At 41.7% G+C, this 14,660-nt stretch overlaps 1 protein-coding gene across 1 annotated transcript in view; it reads right to left on the bottom strand.

Moving 5' to 3' along the window:
* The window catches only part of ncf4 (neutrophil cytosolic factor 4), a 56,163-nt gene extending 43,793 nt beyond the window's left edge, over positions 1 to 12,370 (bottom strand). Inside the window, exons 1-3 of the mRNA XM_083634932.1 lie at positions 12,233 to 12,370; positions 7,201 to 7,285; positions 6,482 to 6,641 (exon numbers count right to left, since the gene is read on the bottom strand). Of these exons, the coding sequence (XP_083491058.1) occupies positions 6,482 to 6,641; positions 7,201 to 7,285; positions 12,233 to 12,258 (271 nt within the window). The 5' untranslated portion in view covers positions 12,259 to 12,370. The remainder of the gene's footprint in view (positions 1 to 6,481; positions 6,642 to 7,200; positions 7,286 to 12,232) is intronic.
* Between the last annotated feature and the right edge of the window lie 2,290 nt (positions 12,371 to 14,660).

Raw genomic sequence — 14,660 nt, 5'->3', positions numbered from 1 at the left:
AGCTTTATTGGGGGCGGAGGAGTTTTCCAGCCTCCTCTAATCAATATGGACATTGACGGCAGCCTTCAGACAGACAGACTTATGGGAAAACAATAAGCTGCAGACTAACGCTGGAGCCACAGATAAGGAGAGTGGGACAAACACACATACAGTATAGCCTATAGCTACTGCAGAGGAGCCACTGACTGAGTGCTGAGTGTATTATGCAGAGGACATGCCTGGTCTATCTGTCACACTGTCTTCCTGTCCCAGCTGTAACATGTAACATGGATCAGTATCATTATGCAGAGGGCATGCCTGGTCTATCTGTCACACTGTCTTCCTGTCCCTGTATCATCTCTCACATGGATCAGTATCAGTACGTGCTGTAACGCAGAGCAGGTGTGCTTCCACATCTGGTCCTTTTGACACGGTGCTCTGCTGTCACTAAAACATGAGGAGAACCATGGTGAACATGGGAGAACAGCAAGACTCGGTCTCAGTTTACCTTCTTTTTTTTTTGCTTCATCAGGCTAACATGTTTCTCATGGTCCCCCTGGTTTTCTCCATCAGTAAGTACAGTGCTGTTTTACTATGTAAGTAGTAAATATACAGGATCTCTGCACCAATGCCACCAATACAAATTCCCGTGTAGCGCATTACACAATGCACAAAGACCTTCGGCCTCTTTATTGTATACGGTGACTCTTTCTAATCTAAAGTTTCTATTTCATTGTGGCCAGTCCAAGAACTTCCTAAAAAAAAAAGCACTTTCACGACAGTTCACTTCCGTCGGCCAATGACTTTTCTTCCTCGGTCCTTCCTTCTTTCCTTAGCTTATTAGATGGTCACACACTCTGTTGATTGCACGTCTGGTTTCTCTCTCTTTCTGTTTCTCTGTCATTTTCTCTCTCTGTATCACCTCTTCTATCAGCACACTGTGGATTTAGTTTCTCCTTAAAGCCTCCATCACTAAACTCCTTATCTATCATCTTACAACTCGTCCCCACACAATGCTGCTGCCACCGCCACGAAACGTCCACAAAACTTCATTTTCTACAAATCATTTCTGTTCATTATTGTGCATTCTCTAATAAAAGGCAGTTAAACCTATATTTGTGTAAAAATGTAAAAAAAAAAAAAAATGCTAGGACTATTGGGCTCAGTTAGCTAGTACACACACAATATAACAATGAAGTCCTTGGTTTAAACCTTGCCTGCACCTTTGTCGCATGTCATCCCCATTCCTGTCTATCTACCTTGAAATATCTAAAGCAGTGGTTCTCAACTGGTCTAGCCTTACGACCCACATTTTTCTTTGGTCATCAAGTCGCGACCCAATTTTCTGAATTTAGCCTAATTTTGTAGCGTCATTTAGCCCCCTTTGCAACAAGCTAGCATGGCATGTTGGTACCAATGGATGCCTTAGGTCAGGTCAGTGATAACCAACGTGCGGCCCGCGGGCCACATGAGGCCCGCGGGGGCCCACTGAATGAGTGTCCAAATGTTCATGTCATTCTGGCCAATACTCCACTTCTGTTATAGCATTTCAGTCTGGAATATGGAATATCTTTCAATAATCTATGATGTAGCTGCTAAATTGTCAAATACTGCCGTCTGCTCGCTACCCAGGCGCTTGTAGCCTACTTAACCTAACTAACCTAATCAAACTAACTATCCGGTGTGCACAACATTGTCACACTAAACTCCGGCTAGCACCCCAAAAACCTACAATCCGCTTCAGAAAAATGTATATTGTTTATTTATTAACTGGCCCCTGGCCTTCTATCATTTCACGAAAGTGGCCCCCGGGCAAAGCAAGTTGAGTATATCCCTGCCTTAGGTCTTCTAGTTTGATATGGTACGAGTATCTTCACTCTGGCTTTAAAAATGAGCCCACTACAGCCTCTGAGAGACAGTCATGTTGACTGCAGACGGCAGCATCCTCAATGAGTAGAAGAACTTTTTTTCTCTCAAGCACACATCCACGACTCAATCAAAATGACCCCGTGACCCACTTTTGGGTCCCGACCCGCCAGTTGAAAAACACTGATCTAAAGAATGCAACCATCTGAAAGCATTGCAATATTCACATCCTATTGCACATTTTTACACAATCTAATACACTTCTGTAAAATATATGGAGTCTGAGATAAGTGGTAAAAATCATATAGTTAAAGGAACACTCCGCCCATCTTCAACCAGCTTTGTATCATTAGAACATCAGTAGTATATCAGAAAACTGTAAACTGTTTTGAAGTCTGTCATTTAATTTGACAGTTATTGAGTGTTAAAGTGTGGACCAGTGACATCAATGGTCCACACTAACTCAAATTAATAACTCATTAACTCAAATCAACTCTCAATAACTGTCAAACTAGATGAATGACTTCAAAACCGTTTACAGTTTGAGAGTTGATTTGAGTTAAGAGTTATTAATTTGAGTTAGTGTGGACCAGTGATGTCACTGGTCCACACTTTAACACTCAATAACTGTCAAATTAAATGACAGACTTCAAAACCGTTTACAGTTTTCTGATATACTACTGATGTTCTAATGATACAAAGCTGGTTGAAAATGGGCGGAGTGTTCCTTTAAGGGCCCAAAGCACCCTTAACACACTCTGTGCTGCACCTTTTCAGAGAGTATATAGTAGTGACATTAATGAGTCCAAATGGATCTCCAGCATTGGTTAATGTAACATTTTTAAACTGTAATTGGTCTGTTAAAGTGATTAGATCTATATTCAGACATTCATTATTTTTAATAGAAGTGAAAAGTTATATACCTCAAACCTGAAATATGAAAATGGCTGAATATAATAACCTTTTTGTCTAACTGTGAAAGGTATATGTCTTTAGGATTCCTTGTTTGGGTTTTTTATTAGGATCTATTTTAGCTATACTCTTCCAAGAGTCCTGAAAACATTAACTGAAACGTTAACATAACAAATGTAGGCCTACGCGTGTGACTGCATGGGCAGTTGAAACAGCGATCAGCTGATCACAAATAACCTATCTACTGTAGAATGTCTATCAGCTGATATCGACCACGACAGGTCAATTGATTTGTTGATGTATATGCCATGTGAATATGGCCATGGAATCTGTACTCGTCTTTGTTTTGAATCTCTTCATCTCTCAAAGTCTTGACCTTCATAATTGTTTTCCCTCTGGCATCAGTCATCTGTCTGGCCATTAGGGGTGGGGGAAAAAATCGATTCACTTAAGTATCGGGATTTTTAATGTCACGATTTTTTGAATCGATCTTTTATTCCAGAATCGATAATCGTAAAAAAATAAATAAAAAAAAACATTGGGTGCCCGCAGTCAGGCCACTCACTGAACAGCAGGCCAGGCGCCGCCTACTGGTTTACTAGTGGTTTTATTACTTTATTAGTTAGTCTGAAGTAATAACACTTCAGGGTTAAAGTGGGTGCATCTCATTGTAAAATTGGACTTCAAACGGCCCAAGTTGGGCTTCAAACAGACAAATTTCACGCGCGTCGGCCCATATCAGCCTGGCCTGCTTGGTATCTAATGCCCGGCCTGAATTATGATCCCAGTCCGCCCCTGTTTTTAACTATATCGCCCAGCCCTACTCATGATATAATATACAGTCTCTACTGTATGATTCAACTTTTCCCATGTTCTAATCTAGTGTAAAAAAGCAAACAAACTGAAAAAAGCAAAGAAAAAAAGAAACAAAAATCGCAATAAATCGTAATATCGAATCGCAATAATCGCAGAATCGCAATACTTAATAATCGCAATATATATCGAATCGGCACCCAAGTATCGTGATAGTATCGAATCGGGAGATAAGTGAATCGCCACAGCCCTACTGTCCATCGTCATCCATCCATCCATCCATTCATCCATCATCTATGCATCCATCATCATCCATCCATGCATCCATCCACCTTCTGTACCTGTTTTGAATGTCATTCAGTGTGGCTTATATTTACTCCGTCTGAATGAATTATAGTGGAAGTGCTGATGTAAGTTTTTAAATTGGCCTTGGAGGTCACATGCCTGAGTGGGAATAAGCGGCCTGATCCAAGTTGGCACTGCAGAATTATTCGCATTTACATTTAACCTGACAAAATAAAACATCGCCATGATGACAGAGGAGATCGAGTGCCCCAAAATGCTTTCGATACTTTAGATAATAATATAGAAGAGGCAGGTTGTAAAAGTGTTATCGTTTTGTCAATCAAGGACTTAAAATCCCCAGTATCCTTTGCAAAGTGTGTTCATTTGTTTTAATTACATGCAATTCATCTTTTTGTAAACGTCGGTGTCACTCTTTGCAAATGGTGGCTGTCTCACTGGGGAGCCAAGGCTGCAGGCTGGCGTTTTCAGTTCATCTTCACATTATTATGCAGACCTTCAGGCATGTGCCTAAAATATTCTCTCACTCTGTCCTTGGGGCTGGATTTGGAGAAGGGGGAGGTTCACATTAAAAGTTGAGCTAAATTGTAATCAAATCCCTGAGGGCCATCAGTGGAAATTAGTCTTTGGTTTAACTGCAACATCCTTGATGATTGAATTTAACTTCACCGAGCAAGTAAAAACATATTCAAATTCACTTTTGAATATTTGGAAGGAACATTTTTTTTTTCAGAAGGAGGTATTTCTCCCTGGGACGTGGAGGAATTTCATCATAAACCCTGCTCCTCTCCCTCCGCAGGGAGGGGAGCGACTGGCATTTTGAGGTGAAGGTTACAGAGTGACAAGGCAGAAATGACACTAAGTGTTCCCTCTGTATTAAATCACTCAGCACAATCAGCTTCAGTACTATCAACACAGCTGGACTCAGCACCAACAGCTTCAGTACTACCAACACAGCTGGAGAAAAGGTGGAATTAAAAATAACAGCAGTACTGCTCTCTCCTATTCGAATTTACTCTACAGTATATCTTACTCTAATTTACTCCATCCTACTCTAACTTTCCACCGAAACAAAGAGAAACGTAGCCCTCATTGTTGGACGTAAGGGTTTCTTCAAGTATGATAAAGGATCCGATGTGTTTTGGCAATGCAGCAAAAAGCATCGCGGATCGCAGTGAGACGATCATTATCGCGACAGAAGTCAACAGGTAGCAATGTGGTCACAAAAATGTTGTTAAAAAAAAAGTTTTTTCCTCACTGGCTCTTATCAAACACGTCACTGTCTCTTGATTCAGTGCAAATTAGAACCATCTCTCCTCATTCATGTCCTGTCCCAAGTTGACTTTTGGAGGAGCATATTCAAATGTATACTGTACCAGGGTTGCTTCTCTGAAGCCTGGCTCACTGTTAAGCCCAATTTATGCTTCGCCTGCTGACACTTTTGAAACGGTCGCCGACAGAAATGAGGACGAGCAGCTACCTGGTGAAATGTCTAGTGTCGCTGACTACGTCATAGTATCGCGCAAGTCTGATTGGCTATATAGACGGCACGCGCTTGACTTCCTTGTTTTGGTTGGGGTCCACCCGCTAGTTTTCGCTCGATTGAAATGAATGAACGTGTCCCCGCTATTTTTATCAGCCTGTCCTTGATGTATGACTTCGTGAAAATCACAAAGAACGTTGTGACCAATTTGTGTGGTGTTTATATGCGGCTGTAGCCAAGTACGTTACATCTTGCCTCCGAGGTGGTTTCACTGTGCATTTCGTTCCCTCTCTTCTCTTGGCTGTAGTCTGGGCACCTTTCACCCCGCTTTTTGTCATGGGGGCGTAAACCACGGAACCAGAATGAACACCGGAAGGAAGTGCGCCAAAAAACGTATTTGTTGCCATTAGCTTGACGTCTCTTTCCTCGATTGATTGTCTGATTCAAAGCTTCTGTATTGGCTTAAAATATGTGAGATTGTGAATCCGCAATGTTTCTACAAGAACTTCTTCAAAAACTTCGTTCGGTACGTCCATCTTTTGTTTTGTTGTTTGCCGTTCTGATACGTTGTGTCTAATTGTCAAGTTAACGTAAAAGTTGACGAGCTATATCCGCTGTTACTTCCTGTCTAGGGCGGGCTCTAGGCCGGAACCAGTCAGGGTGACAAAATCAATTGTGAACGGAGGCCAGGCTCTTTCTCGCCGAGAAGAGCCTGGTGACGCGAGGTTACTTGGCTGTCTGCAGATGCTTATAGCGTTCGAGTGTCACGTGACCGTTGAACCGAGGCGAACGTCCTCTGAAGTATAAATGCAACACCATGAGCGACACTTTCTTTTTCGTCTGCGACCATGTGCTGAGCCACACTTTATAATAAGTATAAATTAAGCTTTAGTCTTCTTTATTGTATGCAGTGACTCTTTCTAATTGAAAGTTTCTGTTTCATTGTGGGTTACAAAATTGGAAATCAGACAAAATCTGAGTATAATACTGTCAAAGATACTGTCACGAGCGGTCTGGCAAGCTGTGGGGCTCTTACAAACGTTTCTTTGAACAGTGTGAAATGTGATGTTGGACGTGATGTACTTTGCGTTGCGATGTCTTCATCACTGCTGTGGACAGACTGACCTGGGAGAGCAGGCAGGTTGCAGTTGGTGGGTGCAGGTTTCTCAGGGTCTACAGGAGCGTATTTGGCCTCCAGGTCCTGGTGGAGGTTGAAGAACTGCCGGTACCTCCTGTAGATCAGATACTTGTTGCCCCCTTTGGTCTTCACCTCAATCACAAACAACTGAGAGAGAGAGAGAGTGAGAGAGCGAGAGAGAGAGAGAGAGACAGAGAGAGAGAGAGAGAGTGAGAGAGTGAGTAACTGAGTGCAAAAGTGGAAGAGAGAAACAGCTTTGTATTCTTGTCATTCTTTTCCGTATGAACCAGGCGGCAAGCTTGGGCTTGGACAGATGAAGTGATAAAAGCTGTAGTTCCTCGAATGGCCTTGAGGCTGGCTCCCGTTCACCCCCGTGTTAAAATGCCCGACTTTACAATAGGATTAAACATGTTTACAGCCTGGTTAAAAAAAAAACAGTTTCAGTCTATATAGCTAATTTCACCTTACATGACAACTTACGAGTAGTTTATTTTTATACAACTCACGCATTTGGAGTAAAATAGACGGTTTTGGGCGTGATTGACAGGTCCCCTGTCCAGTGATTGCGCCGCTAGCCGATCCTGGACCAATAGGCAGAGCTGCGGCTCTGTGAGAAACTCCTACTCTCACGCCAAAGTGCTGTCTATTTTGCATCTCTAGAGTTTATGTGTTTGCTGTAGTCTACTATTAGGTCATTTCAACTCACAAAGTAGTCGATGAAGCCTTTCTTCACATCGATATCGGCGATGGTGGCGCTGACAGGGACGTCATCAGGGAGTTGGTCAAAGTCACTGAGGAAGAGAAACACTGTTTATGTTTTTGACTAATTGACTAACATGAAGAAGAATCCATCTTCAATGCCCGACAGCTCCCGAATCCAGACTTCCGTTGGCGGGATCAGAACCGCAGCAGGCCAGGCTCATTTTAGAAAGATTAGGAATTGCTGGTGGAGAATAGACTTTTAATATCATCATCCACACCAAGATGTCTGTTCTGTTCCTTACTCTACAACAAGCAAATAGTAAACATGTTGTCCCCCAATGTAGTTCCACCCTTGGGTCAGAAATCATATAGTCTCGCTGGCCAGCCTCCCCTCCCTTCCGTGAGAGGAGTCTGGCTGCACGGAAACAGGCTGCTGGCATAAGTCCTCCCCTGCTCTACAGCTGCTCCCCATTGCCAGATGTCCGCTCCCGGCTTATTACAAGCTCTGTCATTGGCTCCGACCATGTCAATCAAAACGGCTTCCGCTCGCTCCTCCCTGTGTGTCGCTGTAAATAGTCCCCTGCCGCTGCAGTGAAAACAACAACGCTAACTAGCTAGCAAGCTAACGGCAGAAAGCTACACGCTAGCTCGTTGCTACACGCTGAAAATGGCAAGTTGGATTGTTGGAAACTATTTTCTAATAGTCCAGGCAAAGTAACTCATTTTGGAACCAAAAAACAAACTAATTGTAAAATAATTTTTTGCAGCTTAGATCATTTCTATGAGGTGTCCAGAACAACATACTAAAAGTCCTAAGAAATCCTAGTTGAGGAAATATGTTTAATTCTCATCAATCCAAGATGTGTGCCAGTAAGGCCAGACAACAATACACCCCAATGGGGCTATTTTTTTCCTTTACTCCTATCAAAATAAAACTTTATACAATGAAAGTATCCATGAAAAGTAACATTTTTTGTATTACAAGTTTCTTTGAAAATGAATTTTAATATGCAAATGAGCTATACACTAATCGAATATATACCCAAAATATACCCGCATAGGAGTAAAGGAAAAAATGAAGCCTATCACAATCAAACCTCACACAGTGAAAGTATACATGAAAAGGAACTTTTTTGTTTTACAAGTTTCTTGGAAAAATCTATTTTAAATATGCAAATGAGCTCAACACTAGGCCTAATTGACTTGTCCAATAAGCCATAAAGTCACAAGTAAAACAGGGGCCAAATAACTAACACATTCATGTCTATTCAGTAAGTTAACCTATGCATAAACAAGATACATTTGAAGTCACTTGCCACACTTACCTGGGTCACTTGCCACAAAAAGACTTATATTGACCTTAAGAATTGATTGCACAATCTTGCCTCCAATTGCTTTCTAAATTATTATTTTTTATTTTCGAACAAGCCTAACCCAATGACATGACAGAAAGTCAGAATAGCCATCTTAGTCATTAGTAACGTGGTGAGATTACATTTTGGGCTGGTAGATTTACAAATAATTGGTATTGTTGGTAAGATTACGAGATAACAGGCAGAAGTCATTCTTTTTTTTTCTTTTCTTTTTCCCCCCCGATTTTTTTATCCCATTTTATTCCCCATTAGTGCTCACTTGATTTCTCAATCCTGGTTGCTACTCCATCCTCTGCCGATCTGCGGAGAGCCGAGACTGGCTCCATGCTTCCTCCGAGACATGGGCAGTTAGCCAGCCGCTTCTTTTCACCTGACAGAGGAAGCTTCACCGGTAGGACATAGCACGTGGGAGGTTCACGCTATTCCAACCAGTTCCCCTCCCTCTGAACAGGCGCCCTTAACGACCAGAGGAGGAACCACATTAGCAACCAGGATATTGCATGTTTTTGTGAAGGGGGTTCCTATATGAAGGAAACCCCCGGGAGGCACGGGGAGAACATGCAAACTCCACACAGAAAGGCCCTTTTGCCGACCCCACCCGGGCGGTGGGCACTCGAGGACATGCGGACGGGCACGCATTCCTTCAGCGTTCACCTCGTCCCCAGGTGGGAATCGAACCCACGACCTTCGAGCTGTGAGGCGATAGTGCTTACCACTGCACCACCGTACCTCCCTAATGGCAGAAGTCATTCTTACCAACTAAACGATTCACTCTCACACAGAAGACAGATGAAAAACCAGATAGACACACTTTCCAGACATTCCAGCTCTTTAAATAATTTTGCCAGACACCAAAACTGCTTCTCTTTTTGTAGTAAGCAAGTATTTCAGACCAGGCGGGCCACACATCAGACTTCCACCGTTTGTAAAGTAGCTTTGCAGTGTTAGGCTAGAAACCCAATCGGAACATTTTAAGTTACCAACTCCTTTCTAACTAGACATTTTACTGTAGACACATTTTGCTTAAGGTCAAAACTACTTTTCATCTTGAAGTAGCATCGCATTGCCTTTTTGTGGCAAGTGACCCAGGTAAGTGTGGCAAGTGACTTCAAATTTATCTTGTTTATGCATAGGTTAACTTACTGAATAGACATGAATGTGTTAGTTATTTGGCCCCTGTTTTACTTGTGACTTTATGGCTTATTGGACAAGTCAATTAGGCCTAGTGTTGAGCTCATTTGCATATTTAAAATAGATTTTTCCAAGAAACTTGTAAAACAAAAAAGTTATTTTTCATGTATACTTTCACTGTGTGAGGTTTGATTGTGATAGGCTTCATTTTTTCCTTTACTCCTGGGTAGCCTATATTCGATTAGTGTATAGCTCATTTGCATATTCAAAATCATTATTAAAGAAACTTGTAATACAAAAAATGTTACTTTTCATGGATACTTTCATTGTATAAAGTTTTATTTTGATAGGAGTAAAGGAAAAAAATAGCCCCATTGTGGTGTATTGTTGTCTGGCCTTATTGGCACACATCTTGGATTGATGAGAATTACACATATTTCCTCAACTAGGATTTCTTAGGACTTTTAGTATGTTGTTCTGGACACCTCATAGAAATGATCTAAGCTGCAAAAAATTCTTTTACAATTAGTTTGTCGGAAAACGCTACTTTGCCTGGACTATAAGGGCACTGCCAATAAGAGCCGCCCATCGCTATTCCAGAATGGAGACCTGCCCCACCAGACTCCTCTCACGGAAGGAGATGGGAGGCTGGCCAGCGAGACTAGAGATCATAGAACATTTCACTCGAACCAAAACTAAACTTAACATAAAAAAAATCTGAAATTTGTTTCTTTGTTTTGGTCCGAGTTAAATGTGCTACAGTATGGTCTCTCCTGATTCTGAATATAGCTGAATCGCTTGGTTTGACCAAGTAAAACTAACGAAAAGCTCTATGGGACAATGAATGGGGAACGAAATCCTTTAGGCCCCATGCTGAAGCTGGAGGGCGTGACTTAGGCCTCTCTATGTGTGTGCCATGTGACACAGCTGACCAATGGTGGAACTTCATCACTCACTCACTCATTCAAAGTGTGACTAACAAACTAACAAACGGAGGGAAGACACCCCCCCATAAGGGCCTCCCTTTGGTGGGAGACGATTAAAGTCACAACATTTGGCTGTCAGATCTGTGCCAGCCAATTTCAGAAACATTCCCAATCTCACAATCTGCACAAACACACACACACACACACACACACACGCACGCACGCACGCACGCACGCACGCAAGCACGCACGCACACACACACACACACACATACACACACACACACACACACACACGCACGCACACACACACACACACACACACACACACACACACACTCGCAGGCACACACAATAGCTGTCCTACTTTTAGATATGTGTTAAAAAATATACAAATGTGTACATGTAAATGAGTCATTCATTCATTCAAAACATATGTTGAGGGGCCACAATATATTTCTGGTTAATTTGCAGATAATTATGCTAGTAAGTGTGTCCAACATATTAATTATTTTAAACAAGTGATGTCTGTTGACAACATACAGTAGATCTGTATGTTGTCAATTACTTGTTCAATTCTCTCTATTTTCTTTGCATATTTTGAGATGTATTTCTAACATAATCTGCAGTAGGCTAGTGTGAAATGTTGCAAACATGAAGATTACAAATAAGAGCCCCCCTGCCTGCAGCTGCACCCAGATAACCAAAGTCTAGCCTACTTTCACTTTCATTACCCTGTTCCAGTTTGGGTGCAGCTGGCTGAGCTATACAGTACTTTGTCCTAATAGCTATACAGCGGTTCACAACCTTTTCTGACCCATGGCCCACTTGAAAATCAGCGAAGAAATGTTTGCAGCCCACATCTGAGCATAAACAGTGCAGAGGCCAAATGTGTTCTCAGAGCACTTTTTATTTTAACGATAAAACGAGCTGTCCATCAGCACCACACAGCAATCTGAAAAGTGAGGGGCTCTCTGCAATAGGCTCATTAACAAATGATTGATTAGAAATGAAATAACAGTATTATTCAACAATGGAGAAATGCATTATCATACATAATGATGATGATGAAAAAATCACAACGATCACAACGTAATCTGGCAGCCCACTTGCAATAGCTTCGCAGCCCACCAGTGGGCCCCCGGCTCACAGGTTGGGAATGGCTGGCCTAATCCATTTAACTTACTGAAATGAATATGAATATGAATATGAATATTTAATATCCTATAGGAATATTACAGTGATACCAGTGTACCAGTACAATAAGGTCATTATAACACATTATATTGAGTCCCTCCAGTACACTTTAAACAGGGGCCATGCACAACAACCTATAGCCAATTTCCATCTGCGATCCCTGGGCAGGAAGATATTAAAAACGATAGAGTGGTAGTGGTACAACCAATTAAAAACAACACAGAATGTTACATACAACAGCACACACTGACACAATATGACACACAATACAATACAAACAATTAAAAACAAGACAATTACCACAGTTTACAGACAGTACATGACATAAAACATAATAGACTATACAGATCACATGATAAATCATATACACTGTACTTCAATATTTCCAGTGTCCGCTGAACACACTCACCTCTCGTCTCGTAATTGCCTCGACATGCTGACAGTTGATTGTAAAAGTAGAAACTTTGAATTATCAGTGAGGACTATACACACACTGCAGCTGCGCTACCTGCGTGTGAAACGGTCTGCACTGCAGGCACTACTGAACTACAGGAAGTGAAAGTTCCCTAAAAAAGAGCAGAGGACTGTGTTCAGTTCATCGGGTTTGGCCATGGGTGTGTTCGGTGAGGAAGTGGGGAAAATACCCATCTTAACCATTAATTTATTTTAATGTCCAGTTATAAGCTCAAATTGAGTTATAAGGACATTAACCACATTATTCCCACTAGCCTATTATTGTCTCTTATAAACTGGTCAGCAGTGGGTTTTACTTTAATGTTGCAGTAGGCAATATTATTTCATTATCATTTTAGTTAAGTCTGACAAAAAATAATAATAATCCAGGTTATGTAGAACATAATAGTAATAGCCAATCACAGCACATATACAAGGGTGATTTGGGTTCTAACATTCCATTGATCTTGTTGTTTAAAACTGCCTACTGCACCTGTAAGGTAACTCCACTCCTCTTATCCAATCAGGCTGTGTGTTTCATAACGTAACTTCCCTCCTCCTCTTATCTAATCAACTGTAAGGCTGTGCATTTCATAGCTTAACTTCCCTCCTCTTCTTATCCAACCAGGCTGTGTGTTTCATAACGTAACTTCCCTCCTCCTCTTATCCAATAATGTGCAGATCAAATGTCTGCGCCTCCTTTGGATGAAAAAAGTGACAAAAGTGTGAGCTGCCAAACTGCGTTCAGACAGAGACAATTAGGGCAAACTGCATCTATTTCACTAGTCTGTTTACACTATGAACTGTATGAATAGCCTCTATACGTTTATAGCAGCAAAACTACCAAAGTGATGCTCAAAATGCCACTGCCAGCAGAATATAGCTGTTATAGAATGGAATTTCACCATTCCTCATCCGCAATATAATATATATAACAGCTAATATAAACCAAATGAATGAAGCCAAGAGCCAGAAAGTTGTCTTATAATAACAATAGCCTAAAGCAAATCCACCTGAAATTCTTAAAGGTAAAAAATAGTTGAGGATTGACTTTTGATAGAGCAGAGTATAGCCTAACTTGTGAATGAAATGGGACATTTTAGTTATTGAATAGTCAGGCGACCGCCGCCTTGAGTGACTGTTTGCACCGCATGGATCCATAATCCATAATGGATTCGCATGAAGATTTTAACGACGCATCGCTTGCTGTATCAGGTTCTATTAGGTTGAAAACTGTACAAAGTAGAATTAGGAGGAAAATAACCGAATGCAAGGCTGCCTACAGAGACAAAATACAGTCTCTTTTTAACCACGACTCCAAGAAAGCTTGGCAAGGACTACAAATCATGACAGATTACAAACCCAAGAGGCGTACCATGACTGTTGACGATGATTTTGTCTTTGCCAATTATTTGAACTGTTTTGACTGTAGATTTGACTCTGTTGACTACTCAACACAGCAGGCTGAAGTTACTTGATAGACTTCAAGGTTCTCCAGCCAGTGATATCCTGATCACCCTGGATGAGGTTAAAATACCATTTTTCACATGTTAACACCAATAAATCTCAGAGTCCAGACGACATTGGCTGCAAGGGGTCCCGCGGTCATGTGCTGACTCGCTTGCTTTTCCTTTTCAAAAGCTGCTCCCTGGACACAGGGCTAATCGCCGACCAGTGGAAACGCTCTCTAATAGTACCTGTGCCTAAGAACAGCAGGCCCAAAGAGAGGAATGACCTGCGGCCAGTTGCCTTAAAGGATGGCTTTACCGGTAATCAACCCCCTTTGTATCGTATATAATCTCGGTAATGTAAGCACACGGGCAGTGTTTTACCTTCTCTCTCCGTTTACCTCATGGAGAAAAATGCTCCTGCTGCTGCCTGCAGAAACTCCGCCCCTGCCAGCTGCAAGTCATTATGGCTCGTTAAGGCTCTCCATGCGATTCGCATGCGCATACTTAGAAAATAAAAATAAAAAATAACAGCCGACCTCGGAGCAGATTCTGCCTCTCCAGCAGAACTTCCGCAGCTCCGTTGTGACGCGTTGTGACGTAAAACGTGTCACAATGGAGCGCGTTGCCAGAGGAGGAAATGGGAGATCTCCGTGAGGAAAACCGAGAGAGAAGGTAAACACTGCCCATGTGCTTATATTACCGAGATTATTAATAATATATCACAAAAGTGGGTTGATTACCAGTAAAGCCATCCTTTAACCTCTGTACCTATGACCCCTACACAACCTCACAGATTTGTGAAAATAGTGTTAAGCTACAATAATAAATGATGTTTTCTTATCTTGTATATGGGGGGGGACGTAGTTGCTGGAAAGTTTCAATGGAAAATAGAGAAATCACTTTGGCAGGGTCCTATTTGGTATACGTTTTTCA

The sequence above is a fragment of the Poromitra crassiceps genome, assembly GCF_964638095.1.
Source record: "Poromitra crassiceps genome assembly, chromosome: 4".
In the NCBI taxonomy this organism is placed as follows: Eukaryota; Metazoa; Chordata; class Actinopteri; order Beryciformes; family Melamphaidae; genus Poromitra; species Poromitra crassiceps.
This window is presented reverse-complemented; position numbering and strand designations above follow the sequence as displayed.